Raw genomic sequence first — 18,685 nt, forward strand, 5'->3', positions numbered from 1 at the left:
AGGAAACCATATAGTATAAACTTTCTTTTTAATACTATAGTGATTAGACATTTATATAACTTACAAAGTGGTCACCCTGATAAATTTAACACCCATCTAATACCCTACAGAGTTATTACAATATTATTGTCTATATTCCCCGTGCTGTGTTTTACATGCCCATGACTATTTTGTAATTACCAACTTGCACATTTTAATCTTTCCCCTTTTTCGCCCATGCCTTCAACCTTCTCCATCTGGCAACCATCAAAATGTTCTCTGTATCTATGAGTTTGCTTCTGTTTTGTTAGTTTATTTTGTTGTTGTTGTTGTTGTTTTAAGATTTCACATTTAAATAAAATTCTATGGCATTGTCTTTCTCTGTCTGACTTATTTTACTCAGCACAGTATCTCTAGGTCCGTCCAGATAGCAAGATTACAGTCTTTTTCATGGCTGAGTCATAGTCCATTGCATATATGCACCACTTCTTTTTGCATTGATGTTTTGATGGACACTTGGGTTGCTTCTATATCTTGGCTATTGTAAACAATGCTGGAGTGAACAGAACAATGCATATATCTTTTCAAATTAGTGTTTTGGGTTTCTTCAGGTAAATACACAGAAGTGGGATTGCTGGGTGCCCCATTGTCTCTTGCTACAGCATTTGTTTTAAAGTCTATTTTTTCTGGTACCATTATTTTTATCCCAGCTTTTTTCATTTCCATTTTTATTTTTTAATTTTTTTACAACTACTTTCTTTCTATAATATTGCACTTTTTAAAGTGTTGTTCTATTACACTTGTCCCAATTTTCCTCCATTGCTCTCCCCTGCCCTGCCCCCTACTCCCATATTTCCATTTTCATTAAATATCTTTTATCATTCCTTTACTTTCAGTCTATGTCTTTTGATCTGAAGGAATCTCTTGTTGACAGCATTTGTAAAGGTCTGTTTTCTTATCCAGCCACTGTATATCTTTTTTATTTTAGAACATTTAATCCACTTATATTTAAAGTAATTGTTGATAGATATATAGTTATTGCCACTTTATTATTTATTTTGTTGACCTTTTTTTCTTTTTGTTCTTAAAGAAGCACCTTTAATACTGTTTTTAATACTGGTTTGGTGGTGATGAACTCCTTTAGCTTTTTCTTGTCTGGGAAGCTCTTTATCTCTTCTTCAATTCTAAATGATAGCTTTACTGGGTAGAGTAGTCTTGATTGTGGTCCTTGCTTTTCATCACATTGAGTATTTTGTGCCATTCCCTTCTTGCTTCCAAAGTGTCTGTTGAGAAACCAACTGACAGTCTTATGGGAGCTCCCTTGTAGGTAACTAACTGCTTTTCTCCTTCTACTTTTAAGATTGTCTCCTTATCTTTAATTTTTGGCATTTTAATTATGGTATGTCTTGGTTTGGGCCTCTGTGGGTTCATCTAGAGTTTTCCTGTTTAGGATTTTCTATGCTTCCTGGGCTTGAGTGTCTATTTCCTTTGCCAGGTTAGGGAAGTTGTCTGTCATTACTACCTCAAAAAACATTTTAATTCTCTGTTCTCTCTTCTTCTGGTACCCCTATTATGTGAATGTTGGTACAGTTGATATTGTCCCAGAGGCCCCTTAAACTATCCTTACTTTTTTGGATATTTTTTTCTTTTTTTGCTCTTCTGATTTGGTGTTTTCTGCGACCATATCTTCCAAATTGCTGATTTAGTGCTCAGCTTCATCTAATCTACTGTTGGTTCCCTCTAATGTATTCTTTGTTTCAGTTATTGTATTTTTTGTTTCTGACTGGTTATTTTTTGATGGTTTCTGTGTACTTTTTTATGTTGTTGAAGTTCTCACTAGGTTTCATGAGCATCCTTATAACCATTGTTTTGAACTTTGTAACAAGTAGATTGCTTCCTTCCATTTCATTAACTTTTTCTTCCAGAGATTTCTCCTTTTCTTTCATTGGGGGCATGTTTCTTTGTCTCCCCATTTTGGCTGCTTCCCTATGTTGGTTTCTAGGTATTAGGTAGAGCTGTTATATACCTTGGCCTTGCTAGAGTGGCTTTACATAGCAGGTGTCCTGTGGGACTACAGTCTCCCTGGTCACCTGAGCTGAGTGCTTCTGTTCTGTCCTTTATGTAGGTTGTGTGTGCCTTCCCTCTGTAGTTGAGCCTTGATTGCTGGTACATACTCCAAAGTGATCTGCAGATGGTTGCCATTTGTGCTGGGCTTGGAGGTGCCTGAGAGAAGTCAGGCTGCAAACTGAAGCCAGCTGCCACTAGAGCTGGGTGCTTAGCAAGAAGTATGGGGCATGCCAAGGCCAGATGCTAATTGTTCAGGGGTTGTGACCTTTAAGAGATTTAAAAAAAAGTCTGCATCATGAATCAAGACAGGCTGTTTGTATAAAGCCACTGAAATTTACTTGCATGGACCCACAAGTTGGGTGTGATGAGGTCTCAGGGAATCACCAGGTCAGGAGGAGCAATGTTAGCCAGGCTGATGGAGATTCAGATATGATGACCACCTGCACCTGAAAAGGGGGGGCTCAGAAAAGGAACAATGGCTTCTTACAGCACTTCTGGCTGGGAGAAAGTCAGACAATTCAGTTTCTGGGACCTGGTACCTTTGGAGCTGCTGCCCAAAGCACTGGAGCTCAGTGTGAGTGAGTCCAGCAGCAAGGAAATACAGGCTTGAGCCCTTTAAGAGGAATGCTTGGGACTTCAGTAGCCCTCCATCTCAGCCACAATCTCTGCTGGTTTTTACAGCCAGAAGTTATGAGGATTTCTCTTCCTGACATGGGAACCCTGAGGCCTGGCGTGAGGCTAGGACCCCTCACTCTTAAGGGGGACCTCTGTATCCAAGATATCCCTCCCAATTTTCATCTACCATGCTTGGGTGTGGGACCAGCTCATTCTGAACCTCTACCCCTCCTATCAGTCTCCATGTGGCTTCTTCTGTACATTCTTAGTTATAGGATTTCTGTTCAGCCAGATTTCAGGCGATTCTCACTGATGGTTGTTCTGTAGTTTAGTTGTAATTTTGAAGTAGTCAGGGGAGGAGATGAGTATCACGTTTATTTCTACTTCTCTATCTTGACCAGAAGTCCAAGAAGTTGCTTTTAAATTGGTTTTCTAAACAAAAGCAAATTAGAAATGGAGAAAGACATTGCTATTAGCAGCTACATTGAAATAAGACTGTGAATCACCAGGAGATAAATAATATTTATGTTTTAGTCAAAGAATGCAATATATTTTTAAAAAATATTTTATGTTATTTTTCATTTTAGAGAGAGGGTGGGAGACTGAGAGGGTGAGGAACATTGATGTGATGGAGAAACATCGATTGGTTGCCTTCTGTACACACCTCAGAGGACCAAACCTGCAAACCAGGCATGCTCCCTGACTGGGAATAGAGCCAGCAACCTTTCGCTTGATGATACAATGCTCAACACCGGCTGGGGCCAAAGAATGTAGTATCATCGTAGAAATATTTCCTTCAAAAATTGTTATGTCTCACAAAATTCTATTATTATTTTAGTTATTCAGAATCACCACTTTTGCTGTCAAAATCACATAGCTGAATATTTTTTTTACATTGCTAGAGGAACCCTATATCAAATGGGCAGCATATTACAGAATCCTAAGAGTGCCTTAAACACTTACATTTACTCTATCTTACACAATTACAGTTCAGAGGAGAATGATTGCAGGGTGAGTTCAGCTGCTCAGCAGTGTCAGCAAGGAGCCAGGCTCATTCCACCACCCCCTGCATACCAGCTGCTTCTTAGGCTTGATTGACCCTTCTGGATAGCAAGGTAGCCACTGCATTTACAATTTTACCTGAAGACACCTGTCCTACTGATGAAAAGACCCATATTCTCCAGAATGTCTCTTTTGTTAGAGATGAAAATCTTTCACAGAACCCTTCCAGCAGGAATCTCTCCGCTGGTCCCATTGTCCAAGATTTGGTGCCTTGCCAACTAGCCAAGTCCTGAGTGCGAGGGAGCATTTCATTTTAGTTCTCCTGGAAAGGTGTTATTTTCCCCCCACTTAATAGATGAAGATAAAACACACGAAAAGGTTAAATAAGATGCCATAGCATTCCCAACTCCGAAGTGGTGGAGGCTGGAAGTTCCTGGGTATGTGGCCCCACCGCCTCATCCTCGTGTCAGGATGAAAATCATATTGTGCTATGAGAAACCATATTTCATTACTTAAACTGTGACTCGATTACCCTCAGGGAAGCCCAGACTTATCTCAATGTAATTTAAAACGTACATTGGGAGTGCTGACTTATTTAGTAATCTTTCCCATAGCAACCACATCCTTGTTGGTTGATCTACTCTAAACCACGGTGCCATGGTATGTTTAACCTGGAATATTCCTCTAGGAATAAGATACAAGCACTTGACACTAGTGGGCATTCACCTGAAGTGCTTACAAAGTGTAGAAAAAAGTGCATAAAAGCTATTTCTAATATTCTGATCATGTTTCGTATTTCTCTTATCAATATTTTAGTACATATTTTCTGGGTTATAGCATATTTTTGATTTTCAATTATTACAAGTGAGTATAAAAATGAAAATAATTGTTGGCTTAATGTCTGAGTTTTTAAATCTTTGCAAATGAACAACAAATGTTGAGGCCGAGGTCATTATTTCCCCCCTAGAGCAGGTCGCAATCTGTCAGTTCGACTCCGGAGATCCTTCTTTCTGCTGGTGTCATCTAAGGTGAGGGAATGACCTTGCACCTCCGTTTCTGTAAAGGCCACAGCAGCCCACAGTCTAAGTTATGATAATTTCCTTTATTTATTTCCAGCTAAGTACATTGTACCAGGTTCTTCCTGGAAAACATGAACTCTGACCCAGTGGGAGAAAGAAAGGCTGCTGGTTGGTCAATTAGAAAGGAGACTCCAGGAGGTGGCACGTGGTCTTTGGGTCTTTGGCCGCTCTCACCTGCTTATCCAGTTCACTGCGGCACTTGGGGGCGGGGCGGGGGCGGGGCGGGGGCAGGGTTGGGGGTGGGGAACAGTGCCAGGGAGAAGACGGTGCGTCTGGGGGACGGCTCCGGGCTCTGCTCTGAGTGCTTAGTCCCTAAGGAGGTTGTTCACTGCCTGGAAGTGGGTCAGGATGCTGAACTGAGCCACCAAAAATGTATTAAGAAAAAAAGGAAGAAAAGGAGAGTTAAGGGAATTAAGGCTAAAAAGGTCACAGAGTAAACATTGGGCTAGGTCAGATATTTTTCTCTCTATTCACTCCTGGCTTTATGTGCTGCTGGCTTTAAGGGGTAGAACTGCAGAGCTTTCTTCCACATTTCCTTGGTGGAAGTTGAGGCATGGAGAGATGTCAGATTGGGACTCCAAATCAAAACGATTCCGCTATTGGGCTGTAAACTGTGAAAGCATAGTTCATAAAGTCAGAGCTGGGAAATGTCACTTTAGAGAGAGTTCCAGCCTCTCCCAGGCCACTCATGGACGACACTCGTATTTGCCACATGCCCTCTGTACCCTGTCGGAACTGCTTAGTTGGTTCCAGGAGGTACTTGTTAGCCAAACCCATGGGACACAGAGGGGTTGTCCTCTGTGTGCTCATTGTGAATATATAGTTTTGATACCTCTTCTGTGCCTGGTTCCCCAAGCCTTTGTGTGTGAGGATTAACAGGGAGCAATCACTCCCCTCCTCCTGTTTAAAACGTTATTTAAAGGAGAAAACGGTTATGTCTTTGGGGGCTACAGTGAGGAAAAGAGGCTAGAGATAAGGGCAAGAAGACAGGAGCTCCAAAGCAAAAAGAACTCTCTGGGTACATGACAGGTTAAATGTGTCACCAGGCTGTAGTTCAGATGTTATCACATCACAGGAATGTGGGCTCTACTTGGGGTGGAGAGTAGGGAGAAGGTCAAGATTAAATCAGGCTTCCCTGATGAGTGTTTGCAATTAGTTGTAAGCCACTCTGGGGTGGTGAGGTGTGACCGTGGCGAGCCTGGGTGAGTGAGCCTGGCAGATTCTAGTAAGGATGGCTAGCAGGTGCTGGACCTATGACTCACACGCAGACTGACTCCAAAGGCTGCCTTTGTCTCGTGGGCCCCAGAGCCCATCAAGTCTCCAAATTGCAATATTTTATTTGTGCCTGATGCTGAGTATTTTCCTTTTGCCCTTTTTTCCCCCCAGTGTCCTGTTTCAGTATATTTCTGACCCTCCAAGTTGCAGTGTTTATCTTGTCTTGAGCACTTGAAGTCATCTTAGCTTGTCTTCCCACCACAGCTGCTGAAGCGTGAGGAGCTAGAGGAGCCGCCCTGCCAGTGTCCTGCCAGCCACTTGTGCTGTTAAACTTCCATGATTACTTCCTTCCCTGAAGTACCATTTGCTTATCATTGTGGCACTTAAGCCGTTTGCCTTCCCTCCTGCTAGAAGTAAGGAACTTACATGAAAACGCCTTCAATTTCCTCTGCGAAGACTAGACATTCTACTTGCTTGATCCATTGCTGCTGTTACTGGGGAGACCCAAATCAAGGGGCTCTCCCTTCTTGGTTCTTGCCTTGCTCGTAAGAGAAGAATTCAAGCGAGAGACAACATGTACTATGGAAATGACATAGCAAGTTTATTTATGAAATACACTTGAGCAAAAAGCTACATGCAGGCACCCAGCTAATCTGAGCACCTCAACTCTTGGGATTCCAGGAGTTATATACTTCAGCCAGCTTCTAGGTACCCCTTCTTCTCCCCCTTCCAGACCTTGGGATTAATATACAGTTATAAAGGCTCTCTTTCCCAGCTAGTAAAGGCTTTCTTTCAAGCTACTGAAATCACTGCAGAGGCTTCCTTTCCCAGCATGCAGGATTTCAAGGACTCTTCCTCCTCCCACACTATCATAGTTTTGCTTGTGATGTTCGGAACACCTGGCTCAGCACTGCTGAATTGGGTCGTGGGTGAGACATGGCTCCCTCCTCCTCCCTGCCTTGGTTTACTGTCTATCCTACCTAACATCGTCACCACCTCCCTGCACCCTCCAAGACACTGTAACCTCTCCCCAGTGATAATCTGCTTCCTCCCTTGCCCTCATAGTCTATTCCCAACAGCACACCCACAGGTCTGTTTGTAAATTACAATACCATTGACATCATGCCTTTGATCAACACCCTAAATAGCTCCCCATTTCACTCCAAGTACAAGCGAAAGTCCATATGGCAATCTGAAAGGCCTCCTTCCGTTCCTTGCCTCTCCGATTTCTTTTCCCACCACTCTCCTCCCAACTCTTTTCTCAAGCAGACATATGACTTTCTAACTTACTATGCAATTTAAAAGGTTTATGATTAATCTGTCTATCCCGAGTACAAGGTAAACGCCACAAGGGCAGAAATCTTGGCCCATTTTATTCATGCTCCACATACCTAGAACAATGCCTGGCTCATTCTAGGTGTTCAATTGATGTTTGTTGAGTGACTATGAGATTAAATTAGCGAATAGACCTGTACTGAGAGAATTAAGTGAGCTACTTGTAAGTTCTTAAAGGCTGCTGCATTGATGGAACATATTTTAGCACAGATCTAGAGCCAAATATTTACTAAGCTGCTATTACATGCCTGGGGATGTGCTGGAAAGTATACTACAGATTTTTTTCAAATTGCTTCTTCATTCATTTGACAAATACATATTGAGCCTTTATCAAGTAGCAGATGCTGTTCTAAACTCAGGATAAAAGATAATAATAATTAAATGTACCAGGTACTGCATCCCAGTGGTGCCACATCCTCTAATATGTTTTTAAGAGGAAGCTACAATCTGAACTTTTATATGAATCTCCCAGTTTTTAAATGTTGATGACTAACTTAAAATTTGTAAATTTACTGTAACAGCCACATTAAACATGTATGATGACCAAATGTTGCCTTTGGCCACAGCTTATAATATCTCCTGCATTTGAGGAATTGTGTGGTACTGATTCTAAAGAAGTGTGAAACTTCTACATGGGTATGTGGAATCTCACAGGTTGGGCAGGATTCAGGTGAGCTCTGGGAGGAAAGGAGGAAGTAGTTTATGTCTGCTTCTCCCTGCACCTGGGCCAAAGGTGTGGCGGGAGGCAGCACGCAGGCCGAGTGCTTAGGCAGGTAGGTGGGATGGCGGGAGATGGGTATTTCATCATCAGTGTTGGCAAGAGTCTCCCCAGGCTACACTGAATCATCCTTTCTAGGTTAAACTTTTGCATTTGTCAGGATACAGGCCCAGCTGCCTAAACAAAAGCTAAGTGTTAGACAAGGTAAAAATTTGTCTCTGTCATGATGGTCTGAGTGTAAGCAAATGGCATTGCTCCTTTTCTCTTCTGGCTTTGCCGTGGCTCCTCCTTGTGACTCAAGATGGCTCACCTCTGCGGCAGCATTCCAGCTTGTGGATAGAGAAGGCCATTAAAGGCCTTCACTCCTTTAAAAGGTAGGATCCAGACTCTGACCACAGTGCTTCAGTTCATACCCCATTGGCCAGAGCTTGGTGACATGGTCATGCCTAAATCCAAGAGAGGCTGGAAAATGTAGGTGTGACCTGGATGGCTGTGCATCAGCTAAACATTATATTTTTATGTTAGCAAAAGAAAATGAGTATTGCAGAATACACAGCAGTTCGCTGCTTTTGCTACTGTGGGTGTCAGGTTGTATGAGGAAAGGTACCTCTTACTATACCCTCAGTTTTCTAATTATTTTAGCAGACACAAATGAAAGGTGACACTTGATATCTACTTACATTCTTCCGGAACACTATATTTCTGGTTAGATTGACATAACATGCTGTGTTTTGTTTTGATTTGTGTGTTGGTTTGCATAGTAGATCTGGAGCAGCAGTTTTGGTCTTCAGACCCTTTTGCACTATTAAAAATGACTGAGGACACTGAAAAGCTTTGTTTATGAGGATTTTATCTATTTATATTTACCATATTAAAAACTATAACATACATTTGTAGACATATTCAGTTAAACATTGCATGAACTTAAACCTCAAGGAATCTCTACTATACAATTGTGAGAGATTGATGGTAAAAAAAGAAGGAGCAAATGATGTTTTAGTAATATTATAAAAATAATATTGACCTCACCCACCCTCTAATAGGCTCTTGGGAACCTTTTCTACACTTTGACAGCTACTGATCAAGAGAACATAACTTGTTTATGTTGATTTTGGTAATTGTAATATATTGCATCTGATAAATGCTAGGACTTGTGATTTAAAAATAAAAGAATTAAGACAGGGCCACTGACATGGAGTAATTAATGGTAAAAATAATAATGATAACAGAAAGTTGACCAACCAGTCTATAAACTTCTTTCATCTTAGATTTGAGGGGAGTTTGTTTCTGTCTATTTCTGAATTATAAATAAATATATGTGTGGGAGTTAATAGTGATTGGTTTCCATCTATAGCAATTTAATAAATTTCAGTGTTTAAGATACATTAAATTAAATATTTCATACATTTAGAAGTGCATTACAGAGAAGTTTGTTTGATTTTTCGTGCACACTTGCCATTGTTTTTGGCCACCTGGCCCTGAATCTGCCTTTTCTCACTTGGCACATCCCACCACCTTCTGCGGAAGTGGAAAGTGCTATATGTTTGCGTTTTCAGCCATCCCTGCAGCCAGGCCGCAGCCATGTGACTTAGGCTCTGCCAGTCATATATTTCCATCTCATACTGTGAAATGGAAACTAGTGAGATGAGGAAACTGAGGTAGCTCCACAAGCTTTCTACGGAAGCAGCAGCTGTTGCTGGTGGAAGATGCAGGCTCCCCAAACTGTCAGACCGGTGCTCCTGTGTGATTTGGGGTGATCTTCCTGGGTAGGGAGTCTCCAAGCCTGATTTCTCTGGCCTTCCTGAAAAAAAATTTTTAAGAAGTTATTATTTTTCAATTACACTCAGCATACACTGTTCTTCCTGGAAATTGTGATCTTTCCATTATCCTCTGAACTCAGGAGTCCACGCCTTTGTCTGCAAGTAAGAACCCTGCATGATACATACTCAGATGCAGTACCTTGTGAAGTATTGTTTGGAAACCTCATGCGTCAAAATCACCCAGGCCACATCCTAACACTCAGTGCACATTGGTGGGCTTAAAATTGATGGATTCAGAATCCTCTTGGGTCAGTACCAGGACTCTGCATCTTTAAAAAGCCCCAGGTTTATGTAATTTTTAGATAAAGTAAAATTTAAGAACCACTGTTCTAATGTTTCCAACTTTTTAAATGATTTGGTGTGTGTATAAAGATCTGAATAACCCCAGAAGATTTTGCAAGACCATAATCAATGACTAGCATTTCTTTGTTCCATTCTCTTTCTCCACCCAGCTCCAAATTCCCCATAAGCCTCTTTGTTCTGCTTCTTTAACTCTTGTAATGTCTTTATTTTTTCCTGCTTTATTTCTTCTCAACGAGTAGTGTCAATTTCCCAAAGGGGACTGCCTACCGTCAGTGGTGCCAGAATTAATTTGGGGCTTAAACTCCACTGTGACTGTGACTCTCTCCAGGCCACTTTCTTCCTGTGCATTTCTGCAGCCCGCAAGCTTAAATCTCCAGGGTTCACTGGAGAGGATGAAGGAGAAGCACTAGAACGTGCCAGGTGACTTGCCTCTAAGGATTTTTCAGGCATGGATTCAGGCCAAGAAATAACACAGACGGGTTGAATGATCAACTTCTGGAATTTCTAGAATCACAGACCGTTCTAATTTGGAAGAATGTAGCCTAACCCCCATAATTTATAAATGAGGACCTAAGAAGATATGTATCCATCATCACATCTGTGATTAATGGAGTAAAAAGGCAAAAATAATTTTGGAAGAAGTGGGAAATGATGACGTGAAGCTTGACCTACGTTAGCATAAAGAAGAGAGAGACTTAACATTTGAGTGACTGCTTGAACTTGGGTACATTCACTTAACATATCTTAGCCTCAGTCCCCTCAACTGCAAAATAAATTTTCTAATAATAGCTAACATTCATGTACTATTGACTGTGTGCTGGGAACTACTCTAAGGGCTTTATATGTTCATTTAATCCTTCTCACAGCTACATGACATGGCATTTATCATTTTTCAGATAAACAGAAAAAGACCTGCAGTCACACAATTAGTGTATTTGTTTTCTGTTGCCGCTTTACAGATCACTACCAGCTTCATGGCTTAAGACGACACACTTACTGTCTCACAGTTTTGTGGGTCAGGACTCAGGAAACAGAAAGCTAGCTCTTCAGCTTGGGGTCTCATAAGGCAGCAAGGGAGGTGTCGACCAGAGTAAAGATCTCATCTGAGGCTTGGTGTCCTCTTCCAAACTTTCGTGGTTACAGCAGGATTCATTTCCCACAGCTGTGGAACTCTTGGTGGCTAAGTCTTCTCAAAACTAGCAGGAGAGAGTCTCCCTTCTTGAAATGTCTCATGTGATCATATCTGGCTTATGCCTTTTGATTAAAGTAACATCAGATGATTAGGACCCTTCATATAATACAACTGGAAGTCTATTCATCTTTGCCATATGATACAACATAATCATGAGATTAATATCCCATCACCTTTGTTCCATTCTCTGGATTAGATGCCAGTTACAGGTCTTGTCCACACTCAGGGGGAGGGGAGTACACGAACCTGTGGACACCCAGGGGCAGGAGTCAGAGTCATCTTAGAAGTCTACCTCCCAGAGATGGGAGGGCTTCGTTTTAGCCCAGACTGACTCCAGGTCTTAGAGTCCATGGTTCTCGAGTCCACGCTCTTAATCACTGTGATCGTTCTCACTTTGAAGACAGTAATCCTACTTAATAGCCTTGCAAAGAGTTCTAAGTAAGATAACACCCAGCAGATTCATTCTGGGTGCTAGGCCATAATTAATTCTCATCACACCTCCGCTTTTAAGAAACCAAAACCACCTGCAGTTTTGTATTTCCAGGAAGTTATTTCCAATAGCCTCTCTAAAACAAACAAACAACAACAACAAAAAACCCCAGAGATTATTAAAGTTATTTCAATTTGTTCATATTCTTCTGAGGCACAAATAACCCTGGGGCTTACAACTTGAGACTGGGGTTCTTAAAAAAAATAACCCAAGCTCTGCATTTTTTGTCTTTGAAACAGATGAAGTGATTGAGAAGAAACAGTGACCACCTTCACTCTGTACACAGGACACCATGGATCAGCCATTTACTGTGAATTCCCTGGTAGGTAGCACCAACTGATATTTTACACATGGTTAGAAAACCCAAAAAGGAGAACAGAAACAAACCAAGCGTGAAATCAATTGCAGTTGCTTCGAGAAGCTTAACGCTCGTCGTTTTTCATCTGTGTGGTGTTCTCCTTTGAGGAAGTAACTAATAAAGCCATTTTTGCTTGAGTTAAAAATAAACTTGTTTCCACAAGAGTGTGAAATGTTGACTTATCTTGTTAGAGTCCAGGAGCGTAGTCCTTTAGGAGAACACTGGAGAGAAGAATTTCAGAGTTGACTTTGTAGCAGGTCTGTCTACCTCCCCTGTGTGCCTCAGGTTCATTACAGGTGAAAATTGGAGGCTCCCTTGTGGTAATGACTGAGAAAAACATTTTATATTTAACACCCAAAGGTTGCTTTGGGGTCTTGTGTACATGTCTGCATACTTCAAACTCTTGGGTTTGTTGGGGTTTTTTTTCACTTTTTCTCTTTCAGCCCAACACGGTGCATGCATCTCTAGCTGACTCTTAGAGGAAGCAATGTGCTGGAGAGGAAATAACAGGCACCTTGGGATCACATGAGCTTATTCTGCGCCCCAGATCAGTCTTGGAGTGAGAATATAGGCACATTACATAATCTCCATGGTCCTGTGTTTGCACTCTGTGCCTTATGACAATTGGAAACAAAATTTTTAATGCTCTCAGCCTATCGAGGGGGCTTGATAAATGGAAGCTATCGTTACCACTACCCTCCTCCTCCTGACGCTCCCCAGCCCCCTCACGGCCGCCCTTCGGGCAGCCCTGAGAGCAGTGTACTGAATTCCCTCGACACGCAAAGCTTAGCACCTGAACGAAAAGAGAGAGAGGATCTGGTGCTTTCTCTGCTTCCTCTGAAATAGGTTAGGACCCAGTGTTGTCTCTCTTTCAAGGATGTCCTTCTCAAAAGCTCAGTTGCTTTGAGAGTGTGATCGAAGGGGAGAGAATTGTAGGAACTTTTTCACTCTCTAACCTCATGTTGTGGACTAATAAGGCTGCCCCATTTCTCCTCGTGCGGAGGAAAGAATCACCCTGACAGAGTGACTTTTGTGGTTTTTTAGAACACGTGTAGGAATAATTAAAATTTTAGTGGACAGTCAATGTAAAAATGAACACTATAGCTTTTTCCTCTGGAAATTGTGTATTTTCATCGAAGAACCTGGCATGCAAATGAAACATAGATTGATGAAGGTTTAGACTATTTCCCAGTTTTCTCTGTAATTAATTTTAAATTTGGAAAGGATAGGACTATTCAGTAAAGGAAAGATAAATCTTTTATCTTCCAATAAAAAGAATCTAATTATAATCATGTTGCTTCCTTTCTCTTTTTCTCATTTATTTGGTACATTTATCGATTATCAATTACCCTGTAAGGAATGTGCTAAACACAACTAAACAGCAGGGATGAATGAAAAATTATTCCTTTCCTTCAAGGAGTTCATAAGAAACTAAAAACACTTGTACACAAATAAATATAACTTAGTGTGGACTGTATTGTAATAAAAAATGGACAGGTTATTTTTATATATACAGGAGGCTAGAAGCCCCCTTCAGAAAATCTCCTAATTTTCGTAGGGTTTTTTTTTCTAGTCATTTTCTGATGTTGTTGAAGCATTTATCTATGGTTGAATAAAAGTATTTTTGTTGAGCGCTGTTGAGCTCTACAGGGGACTGTGACTGGGGAAACTTGGAGACGTTGCTGCGGTGTCTGAGACTTCCCAGTTGGAAAAGATGGTGTACAGTCAGGCCTGAGCCTCGGAGTTCGCAAGCTCTGATCCCTGCCTCTGATGTGGAAAAGCCCTCCAACAATGTCTCTAGAATTAGAATGTCTTCCAGAGAATTAGAAGAGCGGCACCTCAGGGTTGGATAGAAGGAAGCGTATGTTAATTTAAGAGGAAGTCACTTAGAGAAGGTCCAAGGGTTGGTGTTGCTGCCAGTCACAACGCCCTGATTTCAGAATTCTGGACCAAGTGAAAATAGATTTAAGATGCCAGGGAAGGATCATAGTCAAGTGTACCCTTTATTCCTTGTTCTTCGGACCCCAAGAACATGGGAGACTGACTGGTAAGTCTTCTTATCCCTTCTGGTCTAAATTGAACTGGCTTCCCTAACCAGTCACAGGAGAGAGATACCTGGAGACCTTTGGGGGCGGGAAACCGGGGCTCTGAGAGCTTCCTTCGGGAAAACACAACGGGGAGGAAGAAACTCACCCACACTACCATAGGCCCGGTCCAAAAAGTGATGGAAGGTACAGGAGGCACGGCCTGCTTTTAAGCTCCTGGGGCCTTAAGAAACACGGTTATGACTCTCTGGTTATATATTAAACCTAGAGTCATTCCAAATCTCTAGGGTTCCATCTGCCATAAAATTACCACCAAAGTAGACCAGATGGCATTGGAAAAACTGCAGGTATCTAATTCACTACACCCTGCCCCTGAAGGCTGGTTCAGTAATTTATGGCCAGACTAAAATTATGTCTACCTTGATTTCTTGTTTTAATTTTCTACTGACCTTAATCAAATGATCCGCCCACACTGTAATCAGACTGCCAACCTACTCTGAGAGCCTGAGGGGGGACTTGGGAAGTTGTATTTGTTCTGGGCTAACTCCATTCTTCGTGCATCAAAAGACAGTAGTGCCTCTGGGAAGCCAGCTAAAACTTCCAGCCAATCTCCGGAGACATCGAGTCTGTTGATTGGAGGTGAGGCCTGTTAGGAATTTGCCTTTTTGAGAGGCTCAGTTGATGCGCTTGCTGCTGGTCCAGGGACCACACTTTGAGAAGCACGTATCTAAAGCATGGGTCAGCACACTATGATATGAGGGTCAAATTCATCTGCTCATTCTTGTAAATGAAAATTTGGATCACAGCCAGGATCATTTTGTTAATTATGGTGGCTGCTTTCACACCAGCAGAGCGGAATAGCTGAGACAGAGACCATGTGGCCTGCAAAGCCTAAAATATTTACTGCATGGCCTTTCACAGAAAAAAAGCAACAACAACACACACGGAAAAAGTTAGTTTTTTTGCCTTTCTGAAGCACTGATTTTTTAATTGAATAATTACCTTGAATGTATATGTCTTGTGCTTTTCCAAATGTGTGCAGATGCTGTTTTTATTAATAAAATACAAATCTATTAATATCACTGACTTTATCTTAGTAATTATTATCACTATTTTTGCAGTCAGGGATAAATTAGTATAATTACTATTATGTGGAGTTCTACGGGTTTTTTAATGCTTAAAAAAATGGGAAGTGTCCATATGCTTGAAAGGGATTCTCCAGGACTTATCTGTGGAGTTTTGTTCACTTGGTGAAGATGCAGGGAGGCCCTAAAAGCTTCTTAAAAAAAAAGTATTGATTGATATTTAGAGAGAGAGAGAGAGAGAGAAAGAAACATTGATTTGTTGTTCCACTTATTTATGCATTCATGGGTTGATTGTATGTTTCCTGACCTGGGATCAAACCCGAAACATTAGCATATCCAAACAATACTCTAACCAACTGAGCTACCCAGCCAGGGCTGAAACCTTCTTATTAAATTAGGTGTATTCTGGAAGAGAGTTGAATTCTTATGATAAACTTGAATCCAAACTTCTCTTAGAGACCCTTCAGAGTTGAATGACATGAGTCCTACCCTGGCAAGAATCCCTCTCTTAGTCTGCTTCACATGGCCCAGGGTGGAAAAACATCCATGAGGAAAAAGAGTCTGTGATATTTTACTTAATATGATGTAAAATATTGGCATGCCAGGAACTGCCACATAATTTTACTCTAAACCCTGAAAGAGATCTCCCCTCAATAAAAATATGGTTTTTTTTCTGTAGATCTGTGCCTTTCTGTGTTTAGATCACATGTTGAAGCAAAAAGACTTTGCTTTTATAATCTTATTAACTCTTAGGAAAAGCTTTCCTTAAATATTGATGCCAGGTATTTATTACAGATAATACATCCATAATTTCAGTCAGGTTCATTTCTTCCTATAATCAGAGGTTCAAATTCTGCTTTGCAGAAAAAGTTAGCTGCCATGCCTGACCACACAGATGTTTCCCTCAGCCCGGAGGAGCGCGTCCGAGCCCTAAGCAAGCTTGGATGCAATATCTCCATCAATGAAGATATCACCCCGCGCCGCTACTTCAGATCCGGGGTAGAAATGGAGAGGATGGCCTCTGTGTATCTGGAAGAAGGAAACTTGGAAAACGCCTATGTTCTTTATAATAAGTTTATAACGTAAGTCTTTGTAATGAGAAAATTGGAAAAATATTGGCATGATATCTTGGTGAGACAGTTTGCATGCCAGGAATGTTTTCGTGCTCAGACCGATTTTACAACCTGCAAACATTCAATGTGTAGGTTTTAAAATTCATTCAATGTGTAAGCTTTATGAGAGCAGGCGCCATATTACAGCTCCATCCGCAGCACCTGGAACTTGCCGTTCACATTTTAAAAATGTTTGATGGGGTGAAACTGGGGGATGATTTGGCAGTTGTAGGGATCTGGTTCAGGAAGAGACTGCAGCTGTCAGTTTCACGTTGTAATTTTTTTATTTTTAAGCAATTTATTTAGCTGTGTCATAATGCTGTGTATACAGGAGCTTGCAAAATGTTGAGGGAAACTGGCTACCTCAAAGCAGACATGTGAAAATAGCATACTTCCCATTAGATAGGTATTGTTAGTAACATATCCTAGTTTGACTTAGCAGAAATGAGATTTGGATTTTCCTTATCAATTTACCATCTTACTGGTTGGGAAGATCTGTTACCAATAATTAATTTAATCTAAGCCGAAACCTTTTTTTTTTTAATTGAAAGTCACTTGTTAATTTCACTAGTTCATTTAGGGATGTAACTTGAGAACATTTGAAAAGTCAGTGGTTGGCAATATTCGGCCTACCTGGGAAAATCGATTGTTTCTAGAAAGCTAAACAATAAATATTAACTTGGAATTTATCAATTGCCATTGATACGATGTTTTCCAAAAATTTTAATTTTGTAACTAGTGTAAGTTACCAATTGATAATATTTTTTTCACTTTCTGCCCGAGTTTTGCATACATTCCAATGGAATCGTAAGTGATTACTGACTAATCAGAATATTTGAATTCTTTTCTCTCATTAACCATGTGATAATTTATAATTCACTTACTTCCATGGTCCTCGGTTACTTATCTACAAATGACTTGTGGATGACTATCTCTGAGGTCTCTTTAATTCAAAATGTTTGTGACTTTGTTCTATGTAAAAAGACTTAGGCAAGTAATGATTTATGTAGCCTCTTTAAGCCTTAATTTTCTTATTTGAGAAATGAGAGCTAAGATACCATTCCAATATACCCTATAGATGAAACTGAATGCATGTGTGCTTTGTAAACAATAGAACACTGGTAATTATAAGGTAACATATTATTTGATCAAAAATAGTATTTATAGCCATCACAATCTATCAGTGAAGGGTCATTCATTCACTTAACAAATATTTATTGAGCAGTTATTGTGAGCTGGACACTATTCTGTAGGCTGGAGATACATCAGTAAGAAAATCCAATGGAAATGATATCTTGTAGAAGCATTATTCTTCTCTTTACCTGGAGGTGGTACACCCGGTTTGCTCTAAGGCTTTCCCTTTACTTCTCCTGTCCCTTGTTCCTTAAAAAGGCAATTAAAAAATACTCCTAACTAGCACCTCATCCACTAGGGATATCTGCTGTCATTTCTCTTAGTTACAAATTTTCAGTTAAGATATATACACCATGGCACTACTGATTCATCAGTGGTCTTTGAGTGTCTATCAGTTGTGAGAAGGAATTAGGTTGATCTTTCCAAACTCTTACATTTTTATGTGGTTCTCTGTGTTGCCAGCTACACACATACGTAAGATGGTGCTGTGGTGGGACTAAGTACCCAAGACCTGAGGACAACTGAAGTGGCTTCATCTGTTTAGGGAGCACCCTGACCCTCGTAACCTCAGTGCCTAGTTTACTGAGTTTAACTACCCTGTGATGCCAAAGTCACACTCAGTGCTAGCATTGGATGGAAAGGCAGATGAAATGAATATAGGTGAAATAGTAACTTATTTAAATGTCCTTTTGAAAAGGAGCCTCATTGTCATAGAAGAAAACATCATTGAGCTTTTTCTGCCATATCATGCTAAGGACATACTTCTCCTTCTCTAGCTTGTTTGTAGAAAAGCTTCCCAGCCATCGAGATTACCAGCAATGTGCAGTACCCGAAAAGCAGGACATTATGAAGGTATTGTGGGGTGGATTCTCCCCTGCGGGATCAAATGCCCCACAAGTATCCATTATTGGTTCATACCTCCTTCCTTTCCTCCTCTGTCTCATCCTCTTGAGTGATTAAGCACGAAAATTTAGTCCATTAGCCATGATGTTTCGATTTCCTCTTAGACCTTTAATCATCATTACTGAGCCAGTGTGGGATGTCTGAGTGAAACTGGGGCAAGGGAAGGGGAAGTAAAGACAGAGATCAAGAGTGTGCTCAGTCACTTCACAGAGTGAAGAAGGATTTATTTCACC

At 40.8% G+C, this 18,685-nt stretch overlaps 1 protein-coding gene across 1 annotated transcript in view; it reads left to right on the forward strand.

The window, feature by feature from the left end:
* The window catches only part of STAMBPL1 (STAM binding protein like 1), a 47,361-nt gene that overhangs the window by 14,770 nt on the left and 13,906 nt on the right, over nucleotides 1-18,685 (forward strand). The window contains exons 2-4 of the mRNA XM_054572462.1: nucleotides 12,055-12,137; nucleotides 16,168-16,385; nucleotides 18,326-18,401. Coding sequence (XP_054428437.1) covers nucleotides 12,108-12,137; nucleotides 16,168-16,385; nucleotides 18,326-18,401 — 324 coding nt within the window. The 5' untranslated portion in view covers nucleotides 12,055-12,107. The remainder of the gene's footprint in view (nucleotides 1-12,054; nucleotides 12,138-16,167; nucleotides 16,386-18,325; nucleotides 18,402-18,685) is intronic.

This window comes from Pteronotus mesoamericanus, unplaced genomic scaffold (assembly GCF_021234165.1).
Source record: "Pteronotus mesoamericanus isolate MK-2021 breed Mesoamerican mustached bat unplaced genomic scaffold, CSHL_Meso_final contig_24, whole genome shotgun sequence".
Classification (NCBI taxonomy): domain Eukaryota; kingdom Metazoa; phylum Chordata; class Mammalia; order Chiroptera; family Mormoopidae; genus Pteronotus; species Pteronotus mesoamericanus.